We start from the raw sequence: 20433 nt of genomic DNA on the forward strand, positions 1-20433 counted from the left end.
TAGTCAAGTAGTAATGACTTTGATTTTGGGATTATTTTGAATCTTTTTATTTTATTTTTATTATGAGATGTGTTGGTTATTATCAAGAACTTGCGAGGAGCTCACATTCAGTTACTTGGCTATCTTATACACGTGCATATGAGTTTCAAGGACTTTCATTCATTCATTTTTCTACCACTTTTTCCTCGCGGGGGTGCTGGAGCCTATCCCAGCTATCTTCGGGCGAGAGGCGGGGTACACTCTGGACTGGTGGCCAGCCAATCACAGGGCACATACAGACAAGCACCATTCACGCTCACATTCATACCTATGGACAATTTGGAGTGGCCAATTAACCTAGCATATTTTTGGAATGTGGGAGGAAAACGGAGTACCCGGAGAAAACCCACGCATGCACGGGGAGAACATGCAAACTCCACCCAGAGATGGCCGAGGGTGGAATTGAACCCTGGTCTCCTAGCTGTGAGGTCTGCGCGCTAACCACTCGACCGCCGTGCCGCTCCAAGGACTTTCAATAACTCTTAAATACGCTTGTATGCTTGACTCTTCTCAATTTTGTTGCATTTAGCTGGTTTCAATTTTAAGTTCAGTTTTACAGAACAGATAAATACATGGATCAACATTTCAGTCCACCAGTGGGGGCCTGACAGAAAATTACTGAGAACCACTGGCCTAGTGTGAGTGCAACCTCAGTTGTGCCTAAGGGTTTGTTTGGTACTGAATAATTATGGTTCATCTAATTATTCCAGGAAAGCAAGTTGCTGTTTGAATATGCACACAGACACATCAATGTACTACATTTCTACGGGCTCAAACAAATACTGGCGCTAATGTAGGCACCTTTGATTTCTGTGTGAACCGAATCGCAGATTTTGCCAATTAAAATTGAAGCTATTGTTAAACAAAATTGGTTAATTGGTTCCAGTAAATTTTCCACAAAGTAGTATTCATATTAATAAATTCAATATTTTCATAGTTAGAACACGTTTATAGTCACTTTTTCAAATTATCAAATTATTTGTTTACACCACATTAGCCACGTTTACATGAGGAGTTTTTCTCTTTCCGAATGGAATCTTTCCGAATGACCTTTCCAAAAGCAATGGTATACATGGAAAGGAATATTCCAATCGCATGTCTACATCATAATCAACCAGAATAGTCAATGGGGCATGCGCAGTAAAGCGTAAACACCAACATCACGTGATACCGACTTCCTCCAGTTTTTCTTTCACTTGTTGGAATAACTCCGTATTGCCAGTTTTTCCTTCGTCCAGTCTTGAAATTTAGTTTGAATCAAAAACAAACTTTCCGCAGCAGTCCAGTGCCGATTGCTCGCCTCCATTTTTTTAAATCAAAGAATGTCTGGAGCTGCGTGTTACGTCATATCTCAGAATTCGCTGAAAGAACGCACCCGGGAACAGGAAAAGATAAAGTTCAATCTTGCGAATATTTTATAATTAAGCTCGGCACATGTTTTATATAGATATGTATTTTCTTTTTTAATAAAACTGGACTTGTGAATGGCGTATAGAAGGGTTTAGATTCTGTTCCACAGATGGCGCTAATGCACATGAAAGCTGCTTGCCAACCGCCAATAAACAACAGAAGAAGAAAAACGCAGTCTGACAACTTTCCGTTTGAGCGGGTACAAGATACCTCAATCGGATTGGGGAAAGGAATATTCCACCCCTGGGAATCCCATTATATATTCATTCGGATTGGCACTTTTCTTTCGGAATGAGGTGTATACAAAGGTTACATTCTTTCCGTTTGAGCAAATAACCCGAATGGAATTGGAATATTTGGGTCCATGTATACGTGGCTATTGCTAATGTGCAATATATGGGATCACTGCATTGACACGACACGCCCACTGTTTAAGCCAGGAGGGCCGAGCTGACATATCGTAGCTGAGACGTGGCTCATTCCGTGTGGAAGTGGTCACTTTTTTGTCATTCTTCCCCACTCTACTTGCTTGTGGTGGCTCTTATTTGACCCCTTAGCCTGCACAATGTGATGTAAACAAAGAATAACAGGAATGTAAAAGTAACTATATACAGGGATGTAATCATGTTAAAACCTGTATTTAGTAAGTCATAAACAGGATTTCTACAAAAATTATCAGTTTATTAATATTGAATCCTACTTTGTGGAAATTTCTCACAGTCGAACCTGGAACCAATTATTATATTTAGGTCCATGTAAACGTGGCTATTGCTAATGCGCAGACTATGGGATCACTGCATTGACACGACACGGCCACTGTTTAAGGCACACAGCATGCTAGCAAGTTAACCTCCAGTTCATTTATTCTAAACTTAAAAAAAATAGTTTTCCAAAAACATGAGTGTGAGGGCGTGACTCAAAAAGCATACACTCTTATTGTGCGAAAATAAGTATAAGAGGTACAAAATGGAATTTAAAAAAAGTAGAAGAATCTGCGCGAGAGGCATTAATTATGTAGTGAAAGTTGAGATATCATACAATGATAATCAACAGAGCAGGTTCCCTTTTGTAAATGTTCAGTGAAAATAGGACAAAGAACACCAGAAAGGCACTCGCCTCCGCCAAGGTCTACAGCGACACTAATAATTTAAATCATATTTGTTACATAAATTACAGCATAGTAAGTGTATTCAAGTTATAAGAAGGTGCTCTGCCAAGTCTCAAGGCTGTTTAGGAAATAATCAAGCACTATTCACACCAAAAGCTAAGACAAACAGAAAATAAAGGGAACACAAACGCCTTTATTCATGTTTGTTTCCCAATGTGCACCACAATTAAATAGGTTTTTGTTAGCTGTGTGTGCCACCTTCCACAAATTTCATGATAGTCTGTAATGCACATTTTGCTAAGAAACTGACAGGTGACACAAATACCTCTGACTGAGGTGAGGTAAGGGATGAAGTGGAAAATGTTAGCACTTAATTCCAGAATGGCTCCTTAAAGAAAAACCCAATAACAACCCACGAACTGTCCCCTGCAATAGTTTGAATCTGAAGTCTGGGCTGGTCTTGTTTCAGGGGTTACGCTCAAGTGGTCCGAACAAATTACTGTCAAAATAAACACCACAACTGCCACTGCCTTATGTAATGTTGGCATTTTTATTTATTTTTTATTTTTTTATCACCCGGAAAATCTGCTTCGGTGCGAACAGACAGCACAGCTTCCGGCAACACTCATTTTCCAGAAAATTTCCCTTATATAATTCAAATGTCAACTGGTATGCTTTCAGTACCAAGATTGTTTAGACAACACTGATGTGGATAGAAACAATTAAATGTATTGGCATTATAACATTTCAATGCAAAATGAAACATTCATTTTCTACCACTTATCCTCACAAGGGTGCTGGAGCCTATCCCAGCAGTCACCCTGGACTGGTGGCCAGCCAATCACAGGGCACATATAGACAAAGAACCATTCACACTCACATTCATACCTATGGACAATTTGGAGTCACCAATTAACCTAGCATGTTTTTGGAATGTGGGAGGAAACCGGAGTACCCAGAGAAAAGCCATGCATGCACGGGGAGAACATGCAAACTCCACACAGAGATGGCCGAGGGTGGAATTGAACATGGGTCTCCTAGCTGTGAGACCTGCATGCTATCCACTGGTTCACCATGCAAGCCCGCAAAGTGAAACATTCATTCATTCATTTTCTACCGCTTTTCCTCACGAGGGTCGCTGGAGCCTATCCCAGCTGTCTTCAGGCAGGAGGCGGGGTACACCCTGGACTGGTCGCCAGCCAATCACAGGGCACATATAGACAAACAACCATTCACACTCACATTCATACCTATGGACAATTTGGAGTGGCCAATTAACCTAGCATGTTTTTGGAATGTGGGAGGAAACCGGAGTACCCGGAGAAAACCCTCACAAACACGGGAAGAACATGCAAACTCCACACATAGATGGCCGAGGGTGGAATTGAACCTGGGTCTTCTAGCTGTGAGACCTGCATGCTAGCCACTAGTTCACCGTGCAGCCCGCAAAGTGAAACATGATATACAAAATTCAGTCATATTTTACTGCTAGGTTTAGCAGTGGTGAAATCAAAATAGCCCATTTTTTCCCTAGCACAGTTGTCAACAGGGCTTTCTGAAAATCCCAAGGCACTCATGGATTTGGCTGATGGCCTATTAGCTAAACTTTTTGAAAGACAAAATCTGTTGGGTTTTTTTTTTTTTTCCTCATGTTGACTTTAGTTTCATTATTTGGCACTGACACTGTCTGTTTCTAAATTTGTCTCTCCACTTGACTGTTTAGCTTCCCCGCAGAGACATTTGGATTGAACCAAACAAATCTAGTGATCTGAAAATGAAACTGAAGCTCTGCATGTTTGCACTGTGTCATAAAGCACAATGCTGTTTTATGCGCTATTCAAATATCAGCAAGCTAACATGTTATCATTAATGTTTACTTTTTCATCCGAGCACAATGTGCAATGGCATTGTACAAAAGGGGTGCAGTCGTCACTTTGCCACTTCATGCTTTGAATATCACCGATTCAATCTATCAAGTTATTTCATGGTTGACTACGGCCTATTATTAGTCCAAAAATATGCAAATTTGACGCATTTGTGACCTACATTTTCAAGCATTAAAGTGGCTAACTGAACTAAAATACAAAATCAAATACATTGCTCTGTCACTCTGTTATGATTTTTAAAAAAAATCATAAAAAAAATCAAAATTCTTAGTCAAATAATATTAAAAGACAAGTCATATGGAGTGTTCTACACTGTCACTTGGTGGCAGTAATGTTTACATTACCTTAACTTGCACTGCATGGTTAAAAAAAAAAAGTTCTCCTCTCATCCTGTGTGGAAGTGGTACATGTTTTACTCCTTATTTTGTCCTTCTTCGACAAACTGTTTCTTAAGTTTATCAAATCAATAATATAGAGGCAAATTAGTTAGCTCAGTCGCGTGTTATGTTTCCATGTTATGCTATGTTTCTTCCCTGTGGAGATCCTGTTGCCTGCACATAGGCGTTGCACAATGTGGTGTAAACAAAGGCAGCCGTAGCCAATCAAGTGACAAACATCATAGTGAGGATGGATTTTTGTATTATTTTTTTTTATGCCATAAAATCAACCCATATTATGTTCAGTGAATTTTGTGAATGCTAACGTGTGCATTTTTATGTCTTATTATCGCTTATCATTTCTACTATTTTACATAATACGAGTTTAAAGTGACTATAGGGGTGTTACTTCATGTCTACACAGCTCTAACAATGGTAAAAAAAAAAATCTAAAGAGTTTTTCTATGCTCTAACTTCGATATATTCCATGTGATACATTGATAATATTCTCCTATGGATAAGAAACCCTAAACTGAACTGTATTTAGCGGATATGACCTCTGTATTTTCTGCAAACTTGTGTCAATGTCAGATGTATGTGCGATTTTAGAGAATAGCAGTTGTCATCTAAATTTTATTAGACCAAGGAAAGGGTTTTTAAGAGGGCGTTTACAGGTTTAAGCTTCATTCCAGGCCTCGGGAAAGGAAGTGAGTCATCGCTCCAGTGAAAAATTCCCCCATTGTTAGGTCAGGCAAAGAAAGGTCTTTGTTCAAACAGATGTCACGGCTAAATCCGTGCTGCTGTAGGAAATTTTGACCTAATTTGCTTTGATTGTCATTTTTTTTTTTTTTTTTTTTTTTTTTCAAAAAATGCCTCCAATCCAGTATGTTACTTTGTCTATTGTTCTCCTCCAGCAACTGGACCTCCACTCATGTCCAAAGCCAATTGTCTTCATCCTGCACTCCTTCCTCTCAGCTAAGATCTCCCGGCTGGGCTTTGTGGCTTGACTGCGACCTGAAGCGGACGTTGGATCTCGGCTGTCCATCAAAAATGTCTGCAATAGACCAAGTAGGCCACACCGGGCCTCAATCTGAGAGCCAAACTGAGTGATTGTAGCTTCTCTTTGGAAACAAGCAATGGAGAAAGATGCCCAGATATTTGGTACATGCTATCTTACGAGAACGGCTGCTGTGACTGAAAGTTGGTGACGAATGGACTATAAGCAGAAGAACCATCAAGTGATGAATGTAGATAACTGGGCATTAATGATAGCCACCACATTTTTCCTTTAATTTCACCTCATGTAATAGTAAATGGCTTTCAATTAGCAGTTGTATTTAATTTATTCACAACCACACCACACTGTGTTTTGTTAGCAATGTTAGCATCAACCACATGGTTCCCAATTATATGACAGCAAACTGAAAACTCGCTTGAGACTATTTCTTTCAAAGCATTCATAAACCATATGCGCTGTTGCATTGTTCAAAGTCAAATGATATTTTTGTAGCTGTAACTAGGGGTGTAAGAAAATATCGTTTCGGCGATATATTGCGATACTTCGTTCCACGATACTGTATCGATATTAAAAAGTATGATATCGATGTTTTTAGGCATTTATAATAGACTGTATATGGTATTTATTCAAATGCAGACACGGCAAAGGTTCATTTCTCATTTTAATTTAAACCTCCGATCGTTAGGTGGCAGCACTTATGTCAGGGGTCTCAAACTCCATTTACTTGGGGGCCACTGGAGCTCGGAGCCCGCATCAGGTTTTCCAAAAAAAAAAAACACGGATAGGGAGGATAACTATTAACAGTTATTTAACCTTTAACATGAACATGAATCAAACGTAATAATTTTTTCTGGGTACATGATACCATACAGCATCCATATCAAACTTGCGCGGGCCGCACTAACATTAAACTTTCATATCAAGGCGTGGGCCTCAAACTAGTGTCGTGCGGGCCACATCTGGCCCGTGGGCCGCGTGTTTGAGACCCCTGACTTACGTAGTCAATTAGGCAAGGACGTTGAAGGAAATTGACGAGTGAAACGTCCTCACACATAAACACAGTTCAACATGGCAGAATGCCAGCACATAACAGTGGGCCCCTGCGGCGTACAAGGCAAGTAGGGTGTGCAGAAATTGACAAAACCCATGCCGTTTGGAAAATGTGTCATGCCCCAATAAAGTATTCGGGAAACACGACAAATCTGCGAGACACCATGAGGACCTGCCGCTAGCAAGCAATGCGAAGGTCCTTTTGTATACTACAAAAGTAGTACTGTGATATTGCAGGTATTTTGTTTTTCAAAATGATATCACTATTTTATTAAATAATGGTTATTTCAAGCATCCTAAAAGGACTTTTTACTGATGTTAGTTATTTTGTTCCACAAAAATACTGTTTTGATGGTGGATAAGTCAGGGACTGTATACTCTGCATTTTTTCACAGCTAATAGAATGTGAACATTTGAGCAGGATCTTGAGACATAATTCAATTTATTTTTTTTTTATGGGGTTTTTTTGTAAATTTAAAGCTGGATGTTTATTCAAATGCTACACTTGAAGTTTTTACAGAGGAAAGTTTGTGATACAGCATAACATAATGGAATAAAAATGTGTTTAGTAAGTGCATATCGCTGGTGTAATTCAGTTTTTCCAGGAAATAATCTTTAACTACAACAAAAACAAAAAAAATATCGCCTTGTTAACAGTATCGTGATATACATATCGTGAACCTAGTATCGTGATACGTATCGTATCGCCATATTCTTGCCAATACACACCCCTAGCTGTAACTACTCGCTACTGTTAGCTAGCTTACTGCCATAATTGACACATTAGCAACTTTCACAAACATTTAATGCTAAATATAGCTGTGTTAATAATTAAAGTATTTATTATACATGCTTAAAACTAAAACATGATTAGGATTATTTCATCACGAGTGAAGCACAATTGACTGATATTATTTAGTTCCTATGATAAACTATTTGTTGCTAAGGCTAAGCTAAGCTAAGCTAATGTATAATTTGGCTGTTATGAAGCGCTTCATTGTTATGTCGCTGGGGTTACATTTCCCAAGACACATCCTGTTTTGTTTTGTCTTTTTTTGAAAGTCATGAAAATGTACAAGGTTTAAATATATTGAAATTCTACGGTACCTTTGAGGAAACGTCAATTAGTCCTGGTTCTTCTTTTGCTCATCAAAATACGGTCACTCTTGTTATTTCTACCAGTCATACATTTCAACTAATCATTTGAAAATATGGAATTGACTGTTTCTTAGCTTTTTTAATGCTATCTGATTTAAAACATTGCATTGGAATAAAAATCATATCCTTCTGTTGTCACCGCTAATGAATGATCTTCCCTCATTTTTGGTTATAGTAGAATTTTCAAAGTCAACCGGTTCAAATGGCAAAACTATTTTTCATATGACAAATAATGTAAAGTGCATTAATTCATTCAAGGGTCAAACTGTCACCATAATTCAACCTTTGTTTACTGTTCAGGCAATGTTTAAAATGACATTTTAACATTTTTAACTGTCATACAACTATGCTCACCCCTTTTGGTCCCCTAACGGTGTTTTATGGGTACTGCTGGAATCAATAGGTGTACAGTGGAACCTTGGTTAGTGTCATTAATTCGTTCCAGACACTAACCAAATTCATTTTTCCCCATAAGAAATCATGTAAATCCAAATAATCCATTTCAGAAAGTTAAACACATTTTTATAGTTTTACAGTGAAATTTGTACATGTAGAAAAATTACTTTTTGCTTCATTGAAGACCTGAATCTTGACATGACAGTTCCCAAAGATACGATGTGATAGCGAGACACCACACATACACACACCACCGTCCTGTTATTATTATGTAACCCAAAATGGAGCCAAATAAAGCTGCAGGTGCCAACATTTTGATGAAGAAGGTGAGTAACACAGTTGAATTAAAGAAATAACAGGAATTTGGTGTCACAATGTCATCACGTCTTCAATGAAGGTAAACATTAACCTAATATGTGCACTTATACCTTTCATTTACACTTTACATGTAATTTAGAATTGCTTTATGCATGTAAAAGTATCAAAATGTGTTGACTTCCGGTTCCGGTTGCAATTATGTCAATCTCAGGATGCTAACAAGGACCTTAAAATAGTATAATAAAACATTAACAACACAGTTGGACTCAGGCAGCGTATTAATAACACAAATGTGTGCTATATTAGAAAATATTTTCTACATTATCAAAAAAATGTGCTAACTGAGTCAACGCTAACCAAGGTTCCACTCTATGTGTGTCTAAAGTCTCATTGGCTTGGCTGACGTCCCACCCGATGGCTTTTGTTTGGGCATGTCTTTGTACACTTTAGAAGCTTCCGCTGTATTGTCAGTAGCCACGTATACATGGACCCAAATATTCCAATTCCATTCGGGTTATTTGCTCAAACTGAAAGAATGTAACCTTTGTATACACCTCATTCCGAAAAAAAAAGTGCCAATCCAAATGAATATATAATGGGATTCCCAGGGGTGGAATATTCCTTTCCCCAATCCGATTGAGGTATCTTGTACCCGCTCAAACGGAAAGTTGACAGACTGCGTTCTTCTTCTTCTGTTGTTTATTGGCGGTTGGCAAGCAGCTTTCGTGTGCATTAGCGCCATCTGTGGAACAGAATCTAAACCCTTCTATACGCCATTCACAAGTCCAGTTTTATTAAAAAAAAGAAAATACATATCTATATAAAACATGTGCTGAGCTTAATTATAAAATATTAGCATTATCAGTAATAAATAAATAAATATTATAATAATAATAAAATGCCAAAAAACACGACTATAGTCACATTTATACTCTTTTTATTTACAACATATTGCGCAACTGCAGGGTCTTGAGACACATGCTAACTCGCAAACTAGAGCGCTAGCGACCTAAACGGTAGCCTTGAAGTTATTTCCTTTAAACTTAAATAGCCAAAAACTTACCACTTCCACACGGACAGGGAGGATAACTATTAACAGTTATTTAACCTTTAACATGAACATTAATCAAACGTAATAATTTTTTCTCGGTACATGATACCATACAGCATCCATATCAAACTTGCGCGGGCCGCACTAACATTAAACTTTCATATCAAGGCGGGGGCCTTAAACTAGTGTCCTGCGGGCCACATTTGGCCCGCGGGCCGCGTGTTTGAGACCCTTGATGTATACCATTGCTTTCGGAAAGGTCATTCGGAAAGAGAAAAACTCCTCATGTAAACGTGGCTAGTGATATGACCTGCGTCAACATAAGCCAGTATGTTACTTGGAAATGGTATGAGGACAGGAACAAAAAAACACCTGTTTGCATCTCAGAATCTTACACATTTCCATCCACATACATATATATTTTTTTTTTTATTCAGACCAGCAGAGCAGTATTGGTAGTGTGGTTGAATAAGGGTATTTCATAGTGCACAACTGCCTTCATTTCACGGTGAACTTCTACAAGATCAAAACATTTTTGTGACAAACTTGTGTTTTCAAGGGAGCGTCTTGACACAGAAAATTACAAGCCAAAGACAAGGTTCCGTACTAAACCCGTAATCTATTGTTTGTCCATCAATCAAGCATTAACGCTAATGCTGCACAGTAAGCAGACATGTTGTTCTTCTGCCTTGACATCTAAAATAGCTGGCAGGATGATCGTGGAGCGACAATGTCACTATAATAAAAATAATACTTTCTGTTTGCTTTTCAAAGACTTTCTGTTGTGCACTGTCAGCTATGATCCTGCAACATGGTCAGTTCATTGTGTTTAACACTTAATAAGACATAAGAGAAAATTGTATAACAGCAGAGAAACTACTGAGTGAGAGATTTTATGCTGTTTTGAGATAACTCATGTTTTTCACCCTCATAAAAGATATATTTTTAAAAAATAATGTTGTGTTTGTTTTTATTGGTCAGTCTTTTGTGATGACTACAAAGTTGCAAAGTGCAGTCTATCAAGGTATCAAGCATGAAAAAGCCGTACTTGCGTATAATGACAGGGAAAGCCAGACAACCCTCGTCCCAGCTACTTTGTCCAGCATCCCGAGGTGTTCCCAGGCAAGTGTCCAGGGTCTTTGCCGAGGCCTTTTCCCCGTCAGACGTTCCCTGAAAATAGCACCACAAGGAGGTGTTCAGGAGGGATTCAAACCAAATGCCTGAGCAACCTCCATTACTGTTGCTCCTCTCAATGTGGAGGAACAGTGGTTCTACTCCTACGCCCAGTCACTCTACAGAGAAAACTCATTTTGGTGACTTGTCCTTTCGGACAAATTTCATGACCATAGGTGAGGGTAGGAACATAGACAATAGACAGATGCCGTTCAGCTTTTCAGCTCCACCTGTCAATCTCCCTTTTGATTCATCCCACACTCGTGAGCAAGACCAACAGTGTTGCAATGTGTTGTAAACAAAGAATAATAGGAGTTGTTTCATTTCATGTCTACAGGGCTCTAACAATGTTTACGTAATGTAAATAATGTTAACGTATTCATGAAGTCATAAACTGTTTTTTCTCTTACCTGAGCTACCACCTTATCGCGGTGGAGGAGTTTGAGTGTCCCAATGATCCTAGGAGCTAAGTTGTCGGGGGGCTTTTATGCCCCTGTTAGGGTCATCCATGACAAACAGGTCCGAGGTGAGGCATCAGTCTTTGGACCAGGTTTTCCCTTGCCCAGACGTGGGTCACCGGGGCCTCCTTCTAGAGCCAAGCCTGGTAAAACGGCGAGCGTCAGCCTGAAGAGGTTACATGGGTCCCACGTCTCATGAGCTCACCACTCATGGGAGGGGCCAAAAGGGTTGGGTGTAGAGTGAGTTGGGTGGCGGCCGGAGGGCGAGACCTTGGCGGTCCGATCCCCGGCGACAGAAGCTAGCTCTTGGAACGTGGAATGTCACCTCTCTGGTAGGGACCAGGTTTTCCCTTGTCCGGACGTGGGTCACCAGGGCCCCCTTCTAGAGCCAGGCCTGGCACAACGGCGAGCGTCAGCCTGAAGAGGTTACATGGGTCCCACGTCCCATGATCTCACCACTCATGGGAGGGGCCAAAAGTTGGGTGTAGAGTGAGTTGGGTGGCGGCCGGAGGGCAAGACCTTGGTGGTCCGATCCCCGGCGACAGAAGCTAGCTCTTGGAACGTGGAATGTCACCTCTCTGGTAGGGAAGGAACCTGAGCTGGTTGGTGCACGAGGTTGAGAAGTTCCGGCTACATATAGTCAGACTCACCTCGACGCATAGCAAGGGCTCTGGAACCAGTCTTCTCTAGAGGGGATGGACTTTGTTCCACTCTGGCGTTGCCAGCAGTGAGAGGCGACGGGCAGGGGTGGCAATTCTTGTTGCGCCCTCTCATGGCCGGAGTTTAATCCGGTGAACGAGAGGGTAGTTTCCCTCCGCCTTCGGGTAGGGGGACACGCTTATGCGCCACCAACAGTTCAGAATACCCACCGTTTCTGGAGTCGGGAGATTCCCTTGTTCTACTGGGGGACTTCAACGCTCATGTTGGCAGCAACAGTGAGACCCGGAGAAGCGTGATTGGGAGGAACGGCCCCCCCTGATCTGAACCCGAGTGGTGTTATGTTGTTGGATGTCTGTGCCCGTCACGGTTTGTCGATAACAAACACCATGTTCAAGCATAAGGGTGTCCACATGTGCACTTGGCACCAGGACACCCTAGGCCGCAGTTCAATGATTGACTTTGTGGTCGTGTCATCGGACTTTCATATGTAATGGACGCTTCGATGGTGGGGGAGGATGCCGGTCAGACCTGGCAGGCCCAAACGTATTGTGAGGGTCTGTTGGGAACGACTGGCAGAGTCCCCTGTCAGAAGGAGTTTCTACTCCCACTTCCGGGAGAGCTTCGACCATGTTCCGAGGGAGGCGGGGGACATGGAGTCTGAATGGGCCATGTTCCGTGCCTCCATTGTCGAGGCGGCTGATCTGCACTGTGGCCGTAAGGTGGTCGGTACCCGTTGTGGCGGCAATCCCAGAACCTGATGGTAGACACCATTGGTGAGGGATGCCGTCAAGCTGAAGAAGGAATCCCTTTTTGGCTCATGGAACTTCGGAGGCAGCTGACAGGTACCGGCAGGCCAAGCAGCTTTGGTAGTCGCTGAGGCAAAAACTCTTGACATGGGAGGAGTTTGGAGAAGCCATGGAGAATGACTTCCGGACGGCTTCGAAAAGATTCTGGACCACCATTCGGCGTCTCAGGAGAGGAAAGCAGTGCACAGTCAACACCGTGTACGGTGGCAATAGTGTGCTGCTGACCTCAACTGGAGATGTTGTGGACCGGTGTAAGGAATACTTCGAAGACCTCCTCAATCCCATCAACATGTCTTCCAATGAGGAAGCAGTGCCTGAGGACTCCACAGTGGGCTCTTCTATCTCCGGGGCTGATGTTGTCAAAAAGCTCCTCGGTGGGAGGGCCCCAGAGGTGGATGAGATCCGCCCGGAGTTCCTTAAGGACCTGGATGCTGTGGCCGTGTCTTGGTTGACACGTCTCTGCAGCATCGCATGGACATCGGGGGCAGTACCTCTGGATTGGCAGACCGGGGTGGTGGTCCCCCTTTTTAAGAAGGGGGACCGGAGGGTGTGTTCCAACTATCGTGGAATCACACTCCTCAGCCTCCCTGGTAAGGTCTATTTAGGGGTTCTGGAGAGGAGGATCCGTTCGATAGTTGAATCTCGGATTCAGGAGGGGCAGTGTGGTTTTCGTCTGGTCGTGGAACTGTGGACCAGCTCGACACTCTCAGCAGGATCCTTGAGGGTGCATGGGAGTTTGCCCAACCAGTCTACATGTGTTTTGTGGATTTGGATAAGGCATTTGAACGTGTTCCTCTGGGAATTCTGTGGGGAGTACGGGAGTATGGGGTATCGGACCATCTAATTCGTTCCCTGTATGACCGGTGTCAGAGTCTGGTTCGCATTGCCCTTTGTCACCTATTCTGTTCATCACTTTTATGGACAGAATGCGCAGTCAGGGAGGGCGGTGAGGGGTTTTGGTTTGGTGGTTGCCGGATTGGGTCTCTGCTTTTTGCAGATGATGTGGTCTTGCTGGCTTCATCGAGCCTTGACCTTCAACTCTCACTGGATCGGTTCGCAGCCAAGTATGAAGCAGCCGGGATGAGAATTAGCACCTCCAAGTCCGAGTCAATGGTTCTCACCGGGAAAAGGGTGGAGTGCCATCTCCGGGTCGGGGACAAGATCCTGCCTCAAGTGGAGGAGTTTAAGTGCCCCGGGGTCACAAGTGAGGGAAGGATGGAACGCAAGATCGACAGGCGAATTGGTGTGGTGTCTGCAGTGATGCAGTCTCTACATCGGTCCATTGTGGTGAAGAGAGAGCTAAGCCTCGTTCCTAGCCTCACCTATGGTCATGAGCTTTGGGTAGTGACCGAAAGGACAAGATCGCGGGTACAGGCGGCCGAAATGAATTCTCTCCGCAGGATGGCTGGGCTCTCCCTTTGAGATAAGGTGAGAAGCACTGTCATCCGGGAGAGACTGAGTAAAACTGCTGCTCCTCCACATTGAAAGGAGCCAGATGAGGTGGCTTGGGCATCTGGTGCCCCCTGATGCCCCCTGGACGCCTCCCTGGGGAAGTGTTCAGGGCACATCCAAACATTTACGTAGCAGACCTCAGGGAAGACCCGGGATACGTTGGTGAGACAACGTCTCACAACTGGCCTGGGAACGCCTCGGGATCCGCCGGGAGGAGCTGGATGAAGTGGCTGGGCAGAGGGAAGTCTGGCCCTCCCTGCTTAGGCTGCTGCCCCCACGACTCAACCTCGGATAAGCGGTAGAAGATGGATGGGTGGTAAAGGTGACTATCGTTGTGTTATTTCATGTCTACAGGGCTCTAACAATGTTTACATAATGTAAATAATGTAAACGTATTCATAAAGTCAGAAACAGTTTTTGTATACTCTAACTATGAAATTATTCAATTTATTAACCTTGAATCCTGTATCGTAGAAATCAATTTACATAAGTCATGTCTGGAAACAACTAACTGCTATAAATGAGAGACGACTGTATTTGCATGTGGTCATCATTTAATTTCACAAACGACATGCACTCTCCTTGCACCAAACAAATATATTTCCAGAACAAAAGGGGATGTGACACGTTGACTGTGTTTTACTACTACTTTAAGGTGATTTGTGATGTTTATTTCTGCCTGCTCAGCAAACAGGATTCATGTACCTGTATCCAAAGAAGCTCAAGGCTAATGGACTTGTCCCCATCACAGTTATGACTCTTTGACATTGTTAATGTAGTACAAGATATTGAGCTAGCATCCGCGCTCTCTCCTTCATATTTGTGAGGTCAGTGAAAATAACATTGTTAGCTTTGTTTCCCAGTGATGTGAAGGAACAATTTGGGGTTTTCTGGCCTGAGAGTGGGCGGCACGGCGGTCCAGTGGTTAGCGCGCAGACCTCACAGCTAGGAGACCAGGGTTCAATTCCACCCTCGGCCATCTCTGTGTGGAGTTTGCATGTTCTCCCCGTGCATGCGTGGGTTTTCTCCGGGTACTCCGGTTTCCTCCCACATTCCAAAAACATGCTAGGTTAATTGGCGACTCCAAATTGTCCATAGGTATGAATGTGAGTGTGAATGGTTGTTTGTCTATATGTGCCCTGTGATTGGCTGGCAACCAGCCCACCAAGCGGTAGAAAATGAATGAATCATTGACCTGAGAGTGGAACGGGGAACTTTTCAGACCCTAATTGGGAGTCCCTGAAGTATGCAAAATGCAGTTGAAGCACGATTTTTTTTTCATGTGTAAAGTTCAGCCACCCCTTAGCACTTTTGTCAAAAAGCAACACCTCAAAGTGGCGTGTCTGCAATTTTTTTGGGTGCTTCCGAGACCCACCCAAAGAGGATGTGGGAGGTTTTGGCCAACCCTCGGAGCAAAAAAAGATAAATTGTGTATGGCCCTTACCACTTTTGTTGAAAATCAACAAAAAAGTGGCAATTTCTGCCATTTCTGGGTCCTCAGGGACCCCCGATTGAGGCCTTTGGAGGTTTCCCATACCTCCTGGACACTGAAACTGCGATTGACGCAACCTGAAAAAAAAATTCAAATTTTTCACCTCTTCAGTTGCACTGTTGCTGCTAATCACTTTTTTTTCCTGACCTTTGGCTGTTGCGAAATCTCTATTTTTCTGGCGACTTTAATTGCTCTTTTCTGGTCCAGGTGGTGGTGGGGAATCTCCCACACCTTCATTGGGGGTGCGGCAGAAAAAACAAAAAGGCAGAAAATGCCACTTTTCTAGGCAGTCATGCACGCTGACGCACTCGTGAAATACCGAATGCACCAACATGTACACTCACTGAGCTTTCCCATTGACTGAATGTCTGAACGTCTGAACGTCTGTCCATTTGGACTGACAGCTTCTTTCATTAGCATGACTTTGAAATCCCATTTCTGTTTACTTGCACCCCAGTAGTATTAGGACTTCACTGAAAACAAGCTGTGTGCAGTTCTTCCTCATGAACAGACAAACTGATGTATCTAAAACCTGATCTGTTTCTAAACCTGTTTCCACTGTTTGTGAAAATGGGACAATTTGGATTAAAAATGTTCACGCTCAATGAGATTTTTTTTTTTAATCCTCACAAGCTGCATAAACTTAAGGAGTTAATGTAAATTCATGTTGAGGGATTTTTCATACTGCTGTTATTTATTTTCTGGCCAAATTAAATTCATTCATTCATTCATTCATTCATTTTCTACCGCTTTTCCTCACGAGGGTCACGGGGGTGCTGGAGCCTATCCCAGCTGTCTTCGGGCGAGAGGCGGGGTACACCCTGGACTGGTGGCCAGCCAATCACAGGGCACATATAGACAAACAACCATTCACACTCACATTCATACCTATGGACAATTTGGAGTCGCCAATTAACCTAGCATGTTTTTGGAATGTGGGAGGAAACCGGATTACCCGGAGAAAACCCACACATGCACGGGGAGAACATGCAAACTCCACACAGAGATGGCCGAGGGTGGAATTGAACCTGGGTCTCCTAGCTGTGAGGTCTGCGCGCTAACCACTAGACCGCCGTGCCGCCGCCAAATTAAATTAAATTAGTAAAAGAAATTGAAATTCATTGATTTCATCCTATTTTACAGTTAACATGTGTTGATGTAGACATTAATCTTACATTATAAAATAAAGAAGTATATTCTATAAAATCGAGGAGGCTGCTATAGATGACGTGATGTAAGGGTCATGGTGTGACCCTTACATCACGTCATCATGCTGGTCATACTGGAAGGTTTTTAAAATGTTAATATAGATTCCTTATTATAAGGATATCAAGAAAAATAAGAGAATAATTGACATTGCTTTAATTGTTTTCAAATACTTCATAGTCACATTTTTTCTTTTTTTTTTTTATCCTTTCCTGGTGAAGGTTAAAGGTGAATTTATGAAACTTTGAAAAGTCTAATCACCTCCTGGTGAGTCTTTGAAAAATCTAATCACCTCCTATATAATCAATCCTCCATCCTGGGAGTGAAATTCATTATTTCATTCAGCAGAGCACAAAAAATAATTTCAATGCATTTGACTTTCTGCTAGCTAATTCTGCTGCTGCAAAAGTCAAACACACAAAACCTTTCCTACATGGAAGGACAGCAGTGATAAGCACAGCTAGCTGACCCCTTCAGGATGCAGCGGTAAATTTCCATGTATTTCATTGTCCGATTAGCAAGAATAATGATGTCACACTTACATGAAAGACATTATGTAGGCTAAATGTAAACTGCACAAGCACCATAAACCAAGTCAGTATACCGACTGACGCTTTTTACTTTTTAAAAATGCTTATCATTCGAATCAGAATTCACCAAGCGTTTGATTGTTCTCTAACGAACAGGGAACGTGAGCTGGGATTCGGCGGTCACTGAGTCAGAGCGATATGTTCACTATGTGATAAGAATATTTTAGTGACATTTAACTGTAGAAATGCAGTGCAGAGAAAACGACAGAACATCCTTGACACATAAATCATGCAACATTTCAGCTGATAAGTGACACATCTAGTCTGTAATTGAAATAGTAACATAGTCACAAAGAGAACTGGGTCATCTCCTCGGTATATATCCGTTATTATCTGTTGTTGGACAAAGATACTGATGAGCGACCTTGTCATGCAACACATGCACGCACAGTTCTACAGAACACAAACACCCTCGTCAAAAGTTATGTACGTAGGCTCGACAAGGGCACGCTTGTGATGCGATTGTATAGTTTTAACCCTCCCATTGTCTCTTTGTACACACACACATACACACAATTGTGACAAAATGCTCAGGTATGTGTGTATTTCTACAGATTGCACTCAACCTGGCCTCTGTGTGCAAAGCAGAGACAATGTGATGCTTCTTGTTTTTCTATTGTCACTGTCTGGGAACATGATAATAAAAAAGATGTAGATCAGGGGTCTCAAACTCAATTTACCTGGGGGCCACTGGAGCTAGGGTCTGGGCGAGGCTGGGCCGCATCAGGTTTTCCCAAAAAAAAAAAAAACGCATTTATTAAAAACAGAAAAATGAATAAACTTTGCTTTGGTTCCGATTTTCTACAAGAAAAGCTCTGATAAAACATTCCACTGTTCTCAAATATCTTACTTTTTATTTTTCTACACAAAATTGCTTGATTGATTTTCTTTATTCTTGATCTTATTTTGTAATAAATAAATATAATAATAATAAAACAGCAAATAATTAAAAATTAAGAAACCACATATAGTTGGTGGGTAGACAAATTATTTTTTTCAGATTAAAATGAACAAAGCATTATTAGAGCCCTGTAGACATGACAAAACACGACTATAGTCACATTTATACTCTTTTTATTTACAACATATTGCGCAACTGCAGGGTCTTGAGACACATGCTAACTCGCAAACTAGAGACCTAGCGACCTAAACGGTAGCCTCCAAGTTATTTCCTTTAAACTTAAAAAGCCAAAAACTTACCACTTCCACACGGATAGGGAGGATAACTATTAACAGTTATTTAACCTTTAACATGAACATGAATCAAACGTAATAATTTTTTCTGGGTACATGACACCATACAGCATCCATATCAAACTTGCGCGGGCTGCACTAACATTAAACTTTCATATCAAGGCGGGGGCCTCGCCCGCGGGCCGCATGTTTGAGACCCCTGATGTAGATGATGTGTATGTGCATGTGTGTTACAAAGAAATGTTCTGGAGGACATTACCAAGTCCCTCCAGCACCACTGAATGCCCCCATCTCTCTTGTGTCGGTGTTAATTACTGTTTGGTGGTGTGTAATGAGTCATAAGTGTAATAAATGCATGCACGTGCAATGCATTGTGGGACGAGTGCCTGGTTCCACAGGTATGACAAGCTGTCATCAGACAGCACCAATGGGAGTTTAAAGCAAGGACAAATGATTTGGCCCTGTTTGGATCCCAAAGACAGACATGACTTGAGTTTTTCATCAGCTCAACTATGTTTGTGCATGTTTGCTACACAAGTAGTGCATGGTACCTGCCTGGTAATAGGATGGTACTATTATACCATCCTATTACCTTCCTGGTAATAGGACCATGCACTACTTAGTGGACAAAGATGCAAAGTGAGTCGCAACCTCAGCTGGTCATCAGACAAAACATCATCATTTATCCTGCGGCGGTCACTAAGCGTGTTTTATCCAATACTTCAGGTTTTGAATGCACATGTTGGAAAATGCAAATGAAAACACGAAGGTGAAAATGTGCTGACTTACCTAGGATTAGAGTGAAACAGCTCTGATAAGTCCACCTTGCTGACGAGGCACCTAGTTCTGGTAGAGATGCAAAGGGATTAAAAAACATACACTGTATTTACACATGTAGTATGTGTGCTCAATGGTTGGGAAGTTTTTGTGCATACATTACATTACATACAGTTTATACATTGTACATGCATTTATAAATCCCACTCACTAGTAGACATTATCATTACTTATAATACAGTGGTGTATTAGATCTATTTAGAGTGTATAAGATCTATTTCAAATACATTTATGACTTTTTATATATATTTTTTTAGCCTTTTAGAAAAAAAAATAAAAAGGGGCTCCACTGGACAGCCATGACATAAATAGACAAAGAAGGTAAGACAAACATTTCGTTCTTCAGTTATACCAGGGGTCTCAAACACGTGGCCCGCGGGCCAAATGTGGACACTAGTTTGAGGCCCCCGCCTTGATATAAAAGTTTAATGTTTGATATGGATGCTGTATGGTGTCATGTACCCATAAAAAATTATTATGTTTGATTAATGTTCATGTTAAAGGTTAAATAACTGTTAATAGTTATCCTCCCTAACCGTGTGGAAGTGGTAAGTTTTTGGCTATTTAAGTTTAAAGGAAATAACTTGAAGGCTACCGTTTAGGTCGCTAGCTCTCTAGTTTGCGAGTTTAGCATGTGTCTCAAGACCCTGCAGTTGTGCAATATGTTGTGAATAAAAAGAGTATAAATGTGACTATAGTCGTGTTTTGTCATGTCTACAGGGCTCTAATAATGCTTTGTTCATTTTAATCTGAA

General features: G+C 41.7%; 1 protein-coding gene across 1 annotated transcript in view; it reads left to right on the forward strand.

Annotated features, from left to right (window-relative positions):
- sntb1 (syntrophin, basic 1) overlaps window positions 1-10767 on the forward strand; it is a 69646-nt gene extending 58879 nt beyond the window's left edge. The window contains exon 8 of the mRNA XM_058085381.1: window positions 5735-10767. Coding sequence (XP_057941364.1) covers window positions 5735-5827 — 93 coding nt within the window. The 3' untranslated portion in view covers window positions 5828-10767. The remainder of the gene's footprint in view (window positions 1-5734) is intronic.
- The last annotated feature ends 9666 nt before the right edge of the window (window positions 10768-20433 follow it).

Source organism: Doryrhamphus excisus, chromosome 10 (genome assembly GCF_030265055.1).
Source record: "Doryrhamphus excisus isolate RoL2022-K1 chromosome 10, RoL_Dexc_1.0, whole genome shotgun sequence".
Classification (NCBI taxonomy): Eukaryota; Metazoa; Chordata; class Actinopteri; order Syngnathiformes; family Syngnathidae; genus Doryrhamphus; species Doryrhamphus excisus.